The sequence below is a fragment of the Somniosus microcephalus genome, chromosome 3 (assembly GCF_052327205.1).
Source record: "Somniosus microcephalus isolate GS21.2 chromosome 3, FLI_Smic_1.0, whole genome shotgun sequence".
NCBI classification, from domain to species: Eukaryota; Metazoa; Chordata; class Chondrichthyes; order Squaliformes; family Somniosidae; genus Somniosus; species Somniosus microcephalus.
Genome location: NC_140989.1, coordinates 92,891,311 through 92,906,362, shown reverse-complemented (window position 1 = coordinate 92,906,362; position 15,052 = coordinate 92,891,311). Strand labels below are relative to the sequence as shown.

The following is a 15,052-nucleotide window of genomic DNA, read 5'->3' as shown; positions in this document are numbered from 1 at the left end:
GTTTCCTAGCAGATAAGGGAATTAGGGGTTACGGGGAGAGGGCAGGGAAGTGGACGTGAGTCTAGATTCGGATCAGCCATGATCCTATTGAATGGCGGAGCAGGCCCGAGGGGCCGTATGGCCTACTCCTGCTCCTACTTCTTATGTTCTTATGTTCTTATGTGGATTGGGAATAAAACACAAAATATGGCCACATGGAGCACTGGATCATGACCTGGATGATTGGGTTAGTTGAATAAGCCTTTCCCTCTATTTATTTTTAGGTCTAATTTGAATTTCTCTACTTATCCAAGGACTTCCAGATTTTCCAGGGTACTCCATGTAATTGAGCTAGGATGACAACCATCCCGAAGGATTAGCAATTGTGATATGATTACTGGAAGTCTGAGTGAAAAATCTACAGTTCATTATCAGAATGCAATACAGGAATCCTGCCCCAAAAATGGTAGGTTTTGCCATACGCAGAATTCACGTATACATGGCTTCATCTCTGCGGCAATTTTTGCCAACCGCCGCAGTGAATTTTGAGTATACGCGGTTTGCCACGAGACTGCATTCATCCACGCCACTCTTTTCAGCATAATAACAACCACATGTGTGAACGTTTAGCCATTAATCAGACACCTAAGCGTAATCTCAGTGGTAAAGGCGAATCAATAGCGAAAAGGGCAAGGAATGTACTAACCTTAGATAGGAAATTAGATGTCGTTAATAGACTTGCCCGTGGTGAAAGTACAGTGTCGGGTGGATGACTAATGGACGTTAACGAGTCCACCATTGGAACCATAAAAAAAAGTGAGGTGTCGATAAGGACTAGTATTGCGGGTGGCTCTTCAAAAAGTGCTAAAGTATCATTTATGCCACGGGACCATAGCTTGAAAAAAATGGAGAAGGCACTTAATATCTGGTTGGAAGACCAGAACCAGAAAAAAGCGAATGTTAATTCCGCATGGGTACGTAAGAAGGCCCTTAGTATCTACAGGCATCTTACTGTGGCTGCCGGGGAAAGTGTAGATGACAAAGTTTCAAGCGAGTAAGGGCTGGTTGGAAAATTTTAAGAGGAGGTTCGCCTTGACTAACCTCAAGGTTGTGGGGGAAATCGGCCTCAGCCGATCACGAGGCCGCTGCCAAGTTCCCAGAGGAGCTGAAGAAGTTGGTCGCCGAGAAGGGTTACCTGCCGGAGCAGGTATTTAATGCGGATGAGACTGGTCTCTTCTGGAAGCGGATGCCTTCCCGAACTTTCATCGCAAAGGCTGAGAAGCATGCTTCGGGATTCAAGGTGGCTAAGGATAGGGTGACCCTTCTCCTTTGTGCTAATGCCGAGGGAGACTGTTTAGTGAAGCCGATGCTGCTCTACCGCTCTCCTAATCCCCACGCTCTGAAGGGCAAAAACAAAAATTATCTACCTGTCTTTTGGCATTCTAACCGCAAGGCGTGGGTTACTGCTGCAGTCTTCATGGACTGGTTTCATAACTGTTTTGTGCATGACGTGGAGCGGTACCTTGCGAGAGAAAATCTGGCCTTCAAGGTCCTACTCCCCCTCGACAATGCCCCCAGCAACCCGCCAGCACTCCAATTCACCCACCCTAATATCGAAGTCGTCTTCCTGCCTCCCAACACGACATCACTCCTTCAACCCATGGACCAAGGTGTGATAGCCACCTTCAAGGCATACTACATACGACGCAGCTTTGACCGCATGATGGAGGCTATGGAGGATGACGCAACACTGATGGTGAAAACTTGTTGGAAGGATTACACCATTGCTGACTGCATCACCAACATAAAAGAATCGATGGATGAACTGAAGAGGATGACGATCAATGCCTGCTGGGGTAAACTTGTGGAAGGAGGCAGTGAATGGCTTCCGAGGCTTCCCTACAGTTGACGATGAAGTTGATCGCATTATGAAGGCTGCGCGACGTTTGGGAGGCGAGGGGCTGGCCGACAGAGCCTGATGACATCGAGGAGCTCCTTGAGTTGCACGGTGAGGAGTTGACGGAGGAGGACCTTGATGAGCTGATACAGCATTCTAGTGAGGACGAGGACGAAGATGAGGATATGGTGGAGAAGTCGAAGATGACAAGTGCCAACCTTATCAAAGCAATGCTCCTCGTTACTAATCTCTGGGACCTCTTTATGGAGATTGACCCATTCTTGGAGCGTAGTTTAAAATTCAAGTGAGGTTTGGAGGATTTAATGAGACCATACAAGCAGGTCCAGAAAGATATTCAGAAAAAAATATGAGTCAACCATCCATCGCAGAATTCTTTAAGAAACCGCCCAGTTGATCTTTTTTATTGTGTTACAGTATTTGAACTTTTATTGTTTTTGTTACGTTGTGTATTTTATTTGTGTTTAATAAAAGAACGAGCAACATTTATTGTTTTTGTTACGTTATTGTGTATTTTATTTGTGTTTAATAAAAGAACAAGCAACTTACACAGGCTCTGAAGAGTTTAAATGCGACCGCATTCCCCCTAACCCCATTTTTCCCATAGGGTCTTGTATTTGCCAACCGCGGTTTTACAAACCACGGGGGTTTTCAGGGACGTATCCCCCACGGTTGGGGAGGAATCCCTGTACAGTAATGATATATTCCAACATTGGCGTTATACTATACAACCTTGATGTGTCTGTTTGCACTTGTGCATCATCCTTGCAGCAACTTTTTTTTTTTCAACCCATTCATTTTGTTTCCATTTTTCTCCAAATTATTCACACTTAGAAGTAGCCAGGGACAATCCAACTTTGTGGGACGACAACCAAACTACGGCGAGTGGGCGGGGGGCGCAGTAGGAAAGAATGTGGCAGAATGTACTGCAAACCTAACATAATTATGAAGAACTGGATAACACAGGATGAGTTACTACCATCATCTCCAAGGCAGTTATTATCTAAGTTTTTAGCTCCCAAACAAAACTCATCGGTCACTAGAATAGACCGTAGTACTTTTTTATACTAATGTAAATATTTCAAATTAGTACATCTTTTTAAAAAAAACTTCTGGAATACAGGGCCATTAAAAAGACAAATTCAAATTTTCAGTTTTTGCTTGGGACAATCACAGTAGGGCTTGAATTTAAGCAAAGCCAGTGAATAAATGCAGTTAAATTGCACATATTGGTATAGGAGCAGTACAAGTAGACAGTGTGGAAGAATTGGTTAGATTGTCTGGTCATTCATCTAGCTGCATACCTCCTGCTCACACTGCTTTACACTTTAATCCGGTAGAGTTTTGCACATGCATACTTTTCTAACATTAAAATTATCAGCTCTTTTCTCACAGTAAAAATTATAGTGGTAAACTTTCAGCAGAACACCTAAAACATTTCAAATTTGGCATAACTTTTTGTAATTATACTGCAAAGCTGAAACAGTGCGAGATCACTTCTTCAAAGTGCTACAGAAAGTCTGAATTGCTCCTGGTTTGGCACTGAAAACAAAATTATATGGCACTTCTTAGGTCAGTGTGATAAGAATACCACATTGCACCGTCAATGAATATTCAATATTAACCTGAGTAACAGCTCTTACAAAGTAGTTTCAGCTCGTCTAAATTATGCCTAATGCTGCAGTAAAATACTTACTCCTTACAAAAATTATGTGCCATAGATACAAGATTAAATGTAAGAGATTTGGAACAGAGCGCAAGAGAAACTTCTTTATACAGAGCTGTGAAGCCATGGAATTCACTTTCAGAGTTAGTGGTCAATGCAGAAATTGTCAACATTCAAGATTAGATTGGATAGGTAGATGAAGGAAAAAGGAATACAAAGATATAGGAACATGGCGGATAAGCGTGATTATGACTATTTGCTCACCTGGAGCATAAACTCGAACAGGGATTGGTTGGGCAGAATGGCTTGTTTCCAGTTGTATCTTCTATGTATTACTGTGTATAAAGTTTTTGAATGCTAATTCTGACTTCTACTCTTGCCAGGAACCTCGGGAACCAAGATCACCACCAGTCAACTATTTTTGAAAAAATTATGTATTTACTAAAACACAAGATCAATTGAAATAGTCTCTGTTACTATGTTGGGTCTTCAAGCATGGAAAATCTACTCCCAATGTCCATATAAAACGAAAAGGGTAAATTCATACTGAGCAACAGCCACTTCAGCAATGTGAACTTCTGTGCAAATTGGTATTTTTCTGCTTTTCATATCAATTTCACATTAAGCTCATTGGATATTATTGCCCAACTCTGTTTACAAACCTTACAAAATGATAATATAATTTCCTCTCCAAATTTTTATTTACCCCATTTGGGTTGTACACTATCTCCTGCTTCATTGGCCAGCAATGCAACCTCCCAAACCCACAACCTCTACCACCTAGAAGGACAAGGGCAGCAGGCAAATGGTAACACCACCGCCTCCAAGTTCCCCTCCAAGTCACACACCATCCTGACTTGGAACTATATTGCCATTCCTTCATCGTGGAACTCCCTCCCTAATAGCATTGTGGGAGTACTTTCACCTCATGGTTTGCAGCGGTTCAAGGCGGCGGCTCACCACCATCTTCTCAAAGGCAATTAGGGATGGGCAATAAATGCTGGACTTGCCAGTGATGCCCACATCCCATGAATGAATAAAAAAACATCTGCTCCCAGGCCCTTACCATACTTTTCTTGGCTGCTTAGCAGATTTACAAGAGAAACCTCAAGTAATTTCAATTTTGAATTTTTCTCCCGTCTCTTTGGAGGAGGGAAAAGTCCCAGGCCGTTATAAATTGGGACGCGCATCGTTTGCTTGTCAGGCGGTAATCAGCCTACTAAGCCCCCAATATGGTGGACAGAAAGTGCATGCACATTTCCGATCGAAAGTGCGCCACCCACTCTTATGTTCATTAATAAATAGACATTCTTATTATGAACACAGCTAGCTTTTGCTAGACACTTTTATTGAGCACGTGGACTAGGTACAGTATCTGTAGAGGCTTTCATCTTGACTGCTGCCTTGTGGGTAGCCTAGTGCCTCATGGGTAATGTAGTCTTAATATCTATACAGCTGGGTAGTGTAGTCTTACATACAGCTCTACACAGCTCTACGGCTCCACCTAGTGTCCACTATAGAATGACATGTTATTGATCATTACATCCTCCTTTCTTTGAGGTTTAATAAAATCAATATCAATCAACTTTCAAGAAAACAATAAAGATTATCAGTAACACTTTTGTTAGTGCTCTATAAACATAAACATTTTCAAAACAGTCAACACATTTTCAAAGCTTTACATAGACTTAATCTTTGAGTACAATCAGGCTTTTTTACTTCACGTGTGGATCTTCTCAACACGGGTAAGTCTGATGTGTCTTCATGAGATTGTTCTGGCGGTGAATGACAAGATGCAGTTGCAGCATTGTCATCAATCTGGTCTTGAATAGATCGAGGTCTCCTTGCGATCTTTGCTTGGAGAGGGTTTCAGTGTTTCCTTCACTCTTCATGCCATAACTCTCAATGTAGTCAATGCACTCTTGAAAAACTGCTGGCAGCTGGATCCCATCATACAGCATAGTCCTCTCAGCAGCCTCAGCTAATGGAACACCAAAGATTGGCCTGAGGGAAGAAGGAGTATCCACCGGAACTGCTTCCTGCTCTGGTGCAGGCTTCTTCTTTTTCTTTTTCTCTTTCCACTGCTTAACAACATCTGCTGCGGTTATATCTTTGGACTTTTTCTCCTTGTGTTTTTCTTCCTTTGGCTTCTCTTTGACCTTGAAGTCTTTTTCTTTCTTCTTGGAGAAACTAGGCTTTTTGAAGACATGGATACCCTTTGGCCTTTTCATCCTTGATGGGCTCTCTGCTTCATCACCTGAGTCATCTGGTCTGCTTATGGCACAGTTTATACGGTAGACTCTCTTGACCAGTTCTAAGTCTTCACAAGCTTTGTCACCTAGTATCGAATCAAGTCTTTCAGCCACAACAGAAAACATGAGATGATGCACTTTGTCTTTGACTGTCACTTTAAGTCTGCATACACCTAAGCTATCTATTTTCTGTCCATTATAGTCCTTCAGTAGTACTGACTTTTTCTGTATTTTGGGCTTTTCTTTCATATTTTTTTATGTCACTCATACTGATTAAGTTTGCTTTTGCCCCAGTGTCCAGTTTCAATGTAACTAATGCTCCATTTATCTGCAGTGGGATCATCCATTTGTCCTCTTTTACTGCATTGACTTTATGTTCAGCATTGTCCATTTCTGAGGGCTGCACATTTTCTGTATCTTTTTTGATATCGTCACATGACACCATTCCTACAAAAAATGTCTCACTTAAATCAGTGTCCTCAATCACATTAACTTGTTGCCCTTTCGTTGTTTTTACTTTCAAAAAGCATTGTTTGGCAAAGTGATTCTTTCCATTACACTTTGTGCACATTTTTCCAAATGCTGGGCATTGTCTTAACTGGTGTTTGTAACCACAGCGTTTACAATTAAAAATGTCATCCTCCGATTGCTTTTCATTTCTGTTCTGCCCACGTTTCTTCCCCTTGTAGGACACAGCACCGACAGCAGCATTATCACTCATTACAATCGCATCATTATTGATTTCACTGAAAGTCTTCGCGTGCTTTCGAGCTAGCTCGCTGGCTTGGCATATTTTCACTGCATTTTCCAAATTTAGTTCGGTTTCTCTCAACAGACGTTCCCTGACTTTTTTATCATGAATACCAAACACAATCTGGTCACGAATCATGGGTGATTTCAGCTCAGAGAAATTACATGTCTGTGCTTTCAGTTTCAGATCAGTTATGAAGCTATCAAAAGTCTAATTTTGTTGCTGTGTCCGAGAATGGAAGATGTATCTTTCATACGTCTCATTCTTTTTGGGAGAGCAATGTGCATCAAAATTTTTTAGCACATCTTCTAATTTTTCTCTGTTCTCCGCTGGATTAAATACAAATGTATTAAATACCTCTATCGCCTGTGGGCCTGCAACCGTGAGCAGCAACACTATCTTCCTTGCGTCTGGCTTCGTACCGAATCCGATGGCTGCAATGTAGAGTTTGAATTGTTGTTTAAAAGTCTGCCAATTGTAGTCGATTTTTTCTGTGAGTTTCAAACGCTCTGGTGGCTTCAAATTCTCCATGTCGCTTTTCACAATTTTCACCACCCTGGTACCATCTTATGTTCATTAATAAATAGACATTCTTATTATGAACACAGCTAGCTTTTGCTAGTTACTTTATTGAGCACATGTGGACTAGGTACAGTATCTGTAGAGGCTTCCATCTTGACTGCTGCCTTGTGGGTAGCCTAGTGCCTCATGGGTAATGTAGTCTTAATATATATACAGCTGGGTAGTGTAGTCTTATATATACAGCTCTACACAGCTCTATGGCTCCACCTAGTGTCCACTATAGAATGACATGTTATTGATCATTACACCCACCATATTGGGAAAGGACAAAAAATCATCATCCAGTACCAATATTTGAAACAGGCATTAGGTCCTTTGCATTTGCAAATAAGGAGCCAAACACCTGTTTGAGGCCCCCCACTGCAAGATGGGTTTGTCCTGAGGCAGTCAGCGCCAAGGTCGGCTGCACTCAGGAAAATTAGACCTTGGGGCGTGATGATGCCAGCCCTGGAGAGGCGGGTATGGAGGCAGGACTGCCAGGAAAATGGCAGAATCGGGAGATGGGTGCCCAACCCGCCCCCGTGCCATCTTGTCAGGAGGCAGGTAGCCGACCCACGCCGGGTCCTGTCTCCTTGGAGGCGGGAAGGGGATTAGTGCCACTTTCCTGCCTGTTATCAGCTATTTAACAGGCAGATAAGAGGATTATCCCCATTTTGCACACACAAGTGCGGGCTTCCCGAAGGCTCCGAACCCCGCCAGGGTCACCGAGGCGAGCAGTGGGTCTGCGGGGGTCGGAGGGGTGCAAAAGTGCGCTGTGGAGGTAAGTGATGGGTGCAAGTGAGAAGAGGTGAGCATGTGAGGTAAGTGGAAAGTGTTAGTAAAAGTTTACTTACCTTTGTTTCTTCCTGCAGGCTTCAAGAGTTGGGTATGCAGAGAGTCTCGCACCTCTGCGGCAGAGATGACAGATAGCCGCTGCATTCTCCAATGCAACAACAATCTAATTTCTGCTAAATAAAGAGGTTTGATGAGTCTTGAATTGCAGAACTCATCAAACTACAGAGAATGTCAGTATTTGACAGCTTCACAGAGCTGTCAAACGATGACAATTCATCTGTCAAAAATTTTTGACAAATGAAACATCATACGTTGACGTTCTCTGTAACCAGCATTCCCTTAATTGGCCTGGTGGGTTTAACAAGGTCAATCAAGGGAAAATAGCATGAGTTGGCCAGAAGTTGATGGAGGCGGGACTGAAACCCGACAAGTGGGAGTCCCGCCTCCAAAAGCTCCCCATTGGCAAAATCCAGCTCTTGGTACTGTGGTAAACCACTGTTATTGTTATTCACTGTTGTTGTTGTTGTTGCACACTGTTGTACCTATGCATGCCTCAACATGTCTCGGCTGGCTCCACCCACAGGCCCAGGTATAAAGGTGATTGACCTGCAGCCCCCTGCCTTCTTGGAACCCAGTCAACCACGAGAGGCATGCTCTGTTCTTTGCTAATAAAAGCCTTTAGTTACTCTCCTAACTCTCCGTCTTTTATGAGTAATTGATAGCGCATCAGGTACCAACAAGGAAAGTTTTTGAAATGGAATACTCCTCCTGAACCCACATTTCATGAACACGGGTCACCACCACGCCGCTCCCTCCCTCCACCCCCGGATCGCCGCTGCTCCCCGATCCCCTCAGCCTCTGATCCTCCCAACCAGTCTTCTCTTACCCGAGGGCTGCTGCGATGCTAGCAGCGACCCAATATTCGTTGACTCTTTGCCAACAGGCTCTTGGTACCTCACCAGCTTAATGGAAATGATTTAATCTTGTGCCTACCCCCAACATGCCCAAAGATGGACGCACCTGAATTTCTACCCCAAGTCTCTATTTTGCTCTTCCCCCTACAGCATGAACTGATCAAATAACAGGGACTTGCCATGTGGGAATTCTAAATCTACCTCTATGATACAGCATATTACATTATGCCAGCAACGACTAAAGACCTTTAACAGGTAAAATACAGCGGCAACTTGCTTAATTGCAATTCCTGTTTTAACAAAAAATTTCCTAAAGTCCCGTTTTCCAACCTACCAATTGTAAAAAGTTTGTTTTATTGCAATGTTCCAGTACAGCTACAACACTGGCATCTATCCGACAATGTGTAATACTGCCCAGGTATGTCCTGTCCACAAAAAGCAGGACAAAGCCAATCCGGCCAATTACCACACCATCAGTCTACTCTCAATCATCAGCAAAGTCATGGAAGGTGTCGTCGACAGTGCTATCAAGCAGTACTTACTCACCAATATCCTGCTCACTGATGCCCAGTTTGGGTTCTGCCAGGACCACTCGGCTCCAGACCTCATTACAGCTTTGGTCCAAACATGGACAAAAGAGCTGAATTCCAGAGGTGAGATGAGAATGACTGCCCTTAACATCAAGGCAGCATTTGACCGAGTGTGGCATCAAGGAGCCCTAGTAAAACTGAAGTCAATGGGAATCGGGGGGGGGAAATTCTCTACTGGCTGGAGTCATACCTAGCACAAAGATAGATGGCTGTGGTGGTTGGAGGTCAGTCATCAAATCCCTAGGACATCACTGCAGAAGTTCCTCAGGGCAGTGTCCTAGGCCCAACCATCTTCAGCTGCTTCATCAAAGACCTTCCCTCCATCATAAGGTCAGAAGTGGGGATGTTCGCTGATGACTGCACAGTGTTCAGTGCCATTCACAACTCCTCAGATAATGAAGCAGTCCATGCCCGCATGCAGCAAGACCTGGATGACATTTAGGCTTGGGCTGATAAGTGGCAGGTAACATTTGCACCACACAAATGCCAGGCAATGACTATCTCCAACAAGCGAGCATCTAACCACCACCCCTTGACATTACCATCGCCAAATCCCCCACCATCAATGTCCTGGGGGGGGGGGGGGGGTCACCATTGACCAGAAACTTAACTGGACCAGCCACATAAATACTGTGGCACCAAGAGCAAGTCAGATGTTGGGTATTCTGCGGCAAGTGTCTCACCTCCTGACTCCCCAAAGCCTTGCCACCATCTACAAAGCACAAGTCAGGAGTGTAATGGAATACTCTCCACTTGCCTGGATGAATGCAGCTACAACAACACTCAAGAAGCTCGACACCATCCAAGACAAGGCAGCCCGCTTGATTGGCACCCCATCCACCACCTTAAACATTCACTCCCTCCACCACCGGTGTACCGTGGCTGCAGCGTGTACCATCTACAAGATGCAATGCAGCAACTCGCCAAGGCTTCTTTGGCAGTAGCTCCCAAACCAGCTACCTCTACCACCAGAAGGACAAGGGCAGCAGGCGCATGGGAACACCACCACCTCCAAGTTCCCCTCCAAGTCACACACCATCCTGACTTGGAAGTATATCGCTGTTCCTTCATCATCACTGGGTCAAAATCCTGGAACTCCCTCTCTAACAGCACTGTGGGAGTACCTTTACCACACGAACTGCAGTGGTTCAATAAGGCGGCTCACCACCACCTTCTCAAGGGCAACTAGGGATGGGCAATAAATGCTAGCCTTACCAGCGACACCCACATCCCATAAACGAATAAAAAAAATATATTTTATTGCGATTCCCACTTCGATGCAAGTGTGATGCGCAGGAATCCTACTTTAACAATGCTTGCCACCTCCGAACCAGAGATTTTCACCACTCAATCTGATTGGGTTCGGTGGTTAATATGTCTAAGAACTGGTTTGACTTGGATTCCACCTGTTTGTTAGTGTTGTGTGGGTGAGGGAGGAATGGAAGTTGAATTTCCAGGTGGCTAAACAAAACAAGCACCGTGACTTTTTGCTGCGCAAGCAAGTGGATGTTTTGAACAGTTTGAAGGAATTGAGGATCCAGAAGCTGGTCGCACAGAAGCATGGCATTTCTGAATTTCAGGTTTCTAGAATTCTCAAAAGAAAAGCGAACATCTTGAACGACTGGGGCAAAATGAGAACCGGGATGGGAAATGGAAGTATATGAAAATAAGACAGCCAATATTGAAGAAGCGCTGTTTAGGTGCTTTAATCACAAAAGAACTCTGAAAATCCTACTTGATGGATGTCTGTTGAAAGTTAAAACTAATGAGCTTGCCAAACAATTTGGCTTGGAAAGCGTGGAGAGATGACTGATGCAGAAATTGTTTCTTCTCTGAAAGACTTGGAAACAGACTGCAGAGGACGTGAATGCATATATGCCGGAGCTGGAAATTCCTAAAATTAGGAAGGTCGATTCATCAAGTCAAAAGATAGTGAAATGCTTGATTTTTATATAAGGGAAGGTAAAGTATGGAGGCTGATGACTTCTGATCTCCACCAAAAAGAATTCATAGAATTATTGAAGCATGAAAAGTACTCACGAGATGCGAGCATTTTCCTTTCATTTCTAAGATGGTATATTGTATTCACCTTTAAGATATTGAAAGAAGTTGCAATTTTTAAGATGTTGCACTAGTTGTAAGATGTTATATAACATTTAGGCAAATAAAGGTTGTTATCCACTAAACTAGCCTCTTCCCGCTTTATAGATATTCCCTTTTTATCACAATTTGCAAGGTTATCTCAAGCGGTTGCAATTAAATGGATTCCACAAAAAATGTTCGATTTTGAACAATTTTAATCAGATTTCATGTGTAACAAGTCAAACAATTGCCTTTGAATGTGAATAATCTTGATCTATTATTCTATTTATGGGAGTCTGAAATTAGCATATGTTTGCAAAGTATCATGTTTAGGAATTTATTATCTACTTGCTTTTAGATGGGCTGTGCCTATTTACACATTACTTTGGGACTACAAGTTTATCACAAGGCTAATAACTTTACAATCATTGTTGTTAAGAGTGTCTCCACTGAACAGACTCCATAACCTTTACTAATAGTCAAATACTAGAGAAGAAAACATTGCAATTGGTATATGGATTGCTTTTGACTGACCCATTTTCAAGCTTTTAAAAGAATGCCAGGTGCACGTTTTGATTCAACAGCTGCTGCTATGGTGACAGATTACAGTTATTCTTTTCAGCTGGCAGCATTAAAGGACAACAAAAAAAGCTTTTAACTCCTAGTGCTAAATACAGTATAAGCTGGTATCCAAAACAATAAATGGGATCCCGAACAGAGAAAACATAATAGTTTTGCAAATATAAGCATAGTTAAGATTGTTATGTTGCTGCATTACAGTACTGATTTGATAGAATAAAACTGACAACTCTATTTGCCAGTAATCTTTCCTAACCACTCTATTGGTGTCAGCCAGTGGCTCACTTGGTAACACTCTCGCCCGAGTCAGAAGGTTGCGGGTTCATAGTCCCGCTCCAGAGACTTGAGCACAAAAATCTAGGCTGACACTCCAGCGCAGTACTTTCGGATGAGACGTTAAACCGAGGCCCCGTCTGCTCTCTCAGGTGGACGTAAAAGATCCCATGGCACTTTTTCGAAGAAGAGCAGGGGAGTTAGCCCTGGTGTCTTGGTCAATGTTTATCCCTCAATCAACATCACTAAAAAACAGATTATCTGGTCATTATCACGTTTGTGGGAACTTGCAGTGCACAAAATTGGCTGCCGTGTTTCCTACATTACAGCAGTGACTACACTTCAAAAAGTACTTCATTGGCTGTAAAGCGCTTTGGGACCTCCGGTAGTCGTGAAAGGCGCTATATAAATGCAAGTCTTTCTTTTTATTATTGTTTGTTTTAAAACTAATATTAACCTTAAAACAGTCGTCACACATGTTAGATAGAAAGTCACTTTTGTTGTAATTTAATAATGTGGAGTTCCTAATTGTTGAAAGAGTTAAAGGTTCATTTTAAACACTATGTCAGTCACTGAGAAATTTCAAGTAGAGGCACCATACTAACCAAGAAGACTGATATGCTATTTCAGCAGTACAGTGTTTACTCTGCAACCAAGTGCTATATTTAAACATAATGAAAGACAAATTTTTAAGTGTTATTTTAAAAATTTGGTGCTATTGCTTGGAGGACTTCTATTGCTGGAGGCAGACACTGAATACATGTAAATAGAGATCATAATATATGTGCACAGTTTTACAGTATTTCCTCTTCTGCTGAACTACTATATTTGTCAATTTCGGGCTAATTCCTTAAATTCAAAATCAACATCAGCAATTTATTTTCTACATCACGATCATGGAAATTGTCTGTGATAACTGCACTACTATAATGAAATTACAGCAATATAAAAAAATGAATTAAAACTAGACTTTCACATGGGCGATTAAAAATATAAATTCCAAAAACTAGAAATAGAATACCAATTTTCAAAACGAAGTGGAAATTATTTCAAATAACATGTATTGTATTATACACTCTCGAGGCCGCTTTTTGTTCCAATTTCCATGAGTAAAGGAATAAAACCAAGCGGCTCTTAACGGACTGCACCGGACCTCATCGCTGTGTTGAATACTTGTTAAATCTAGCAATGCGAATACCAGCGGTACAAATATGGTTAGACAGATTCGGCTTAGGACAAAACCATTTATTGCTGTCGGTATACGGTACGCGATACGTTACCTCCCTCCGAAATCACTTGGTTGAGCTTTTGTTTCTATGGACAGTGCGTACTACAGCAATTTCGTTCACCTTCCCGTCAGTGTTAGGAGAGATACTGTATCGTTTCCTTAAAGATTAATTTCACCTATCTTTCCAGTACGAACGAAAACATAGCAAAACAGACTGTGATTTGACTCGACAAGTTGCAATGAAACAACAGACTAGTGGAGCACTACCAGAATTTAGCATTAAATCAATGTAAAATGGAAACAAACCTGGAAACATGCACCTGAATTCTACGCTAAACGATCAATTTTAAAACTACTCAAAAATATGAAATCCGAGTTTAATTAAAACATTTCTACTTTAAAACATTTAAATTACAGGTTCAATTATCTTGATCTTATTGGCTTACAAAAATTAATGTATAGGTTGCATATTTTATATTCCACTGTTTAATGCATAAAGACGCCTATAAATTATCATAAAACTTGAAATGTTTTGCTTGAAATTAATACATGTTATAATCTTACAAAAGCAAACTATGACTATCAATAATGCATCAATATATATGTTGTACAAAAATAAATATTGCATTACTGAATTTATTAACCATTCAAATCTTTGCGTCACGAATCATATTTTTAAACACAGATGGTGAAACCGGGAACTATTATTCTGCAAAGTGTCACATTTCATTCCGCATGGTGTACGGTACCTGATAATATCATCGTTGTGACCAAGAAAAAATTTCTGTGTGTGTTCCCTGGTGTTGTACACAATTCCCACTCCGGCAACGAAGTAGACCACCTCCTTGGCAACCGTGTAGTATAGATTATTCCGGCACTGGTGACCTCGGTAACCATAAACCCACTCTAACCGCAGCTGGCATTTCGGTGCAGTTCTATCAGCCATTTCCTTTCCTTCCTATTATTTCTCTGCCGTCCCTCTCTCTCTGCCCCAAACAGACTGCTGCTCCAAATAACGCTTTGGAGAAGAAGAAAAAAAATCTTTATTAAAATTTCAACCAAAAAAAATACGCCCGTTAACTCACAGCGGCACAATAACTACCAATGATGTCAGCTGGATGCAGCTGCAAGCCACCGACACTGAAGGACGCCGATCGATTCGTTGGAAGTGATGCGCGCGCTCGTTACCAGGTGGGAAGAAGCGCTTAGTAACAACGCCGCAGCGGCCGTTGACGTCGGGCGGGGATAGGACGTCGGCCGCGTGCAATGTGCGTGCTATAGCGTCAGCGCGCGCGCGGAAGAAACGGTTTGTGCGTCCCTTGAAAAATGTTTCCTTTCTTTCGCCATGAACAAAAGGAATTTGGGAAATGTCCTTTTTTTTTGCTTCATTTTAACTTTGACCTTTTTTTCTCCCCCCCCCTCTTGCACCCTAAGGCAGATGCCAAACTCAACACAGGGATCAAGACA

At 42.3% G+C, this 15,052-nt stretch overlaps 1 protein-coding gene across 6 annotated transcripts in view; it reads right to left on the bottom strand.

The window, feature by feature from the left end:
- eml6 (EMAP like 6) overlaps window positions 1–14,789 on the bottom strand; it is an 844,856-nt gene extending 830,067 nt beyond the window's left edge. For all 6 annotated transcript variants that reach the window (XM_085981352.1, XM_085981349.1, XM_085981353.1 and 3 more), the window contains exons 1-2: window positions 14,688–14,789; window positions 14,335–14,603 (exon numbers count right to left, since the gene is read on the bottom strand). In XM_085981352.1, coding sequence (XP_085837478.1) covers window positions 14,335–14,531 — 197 coding nt within the window. In that variant the 5' untranslated portion in view covers window positions 14,532–14,603; window positions 14,688–14,789. The remainder of the gene's footprint in view (window positions 1–14,334; window positions 14,604–14,687) is intronic.
- Window positions 14,790–15,052: the final 263 nt, after the last annotated feature.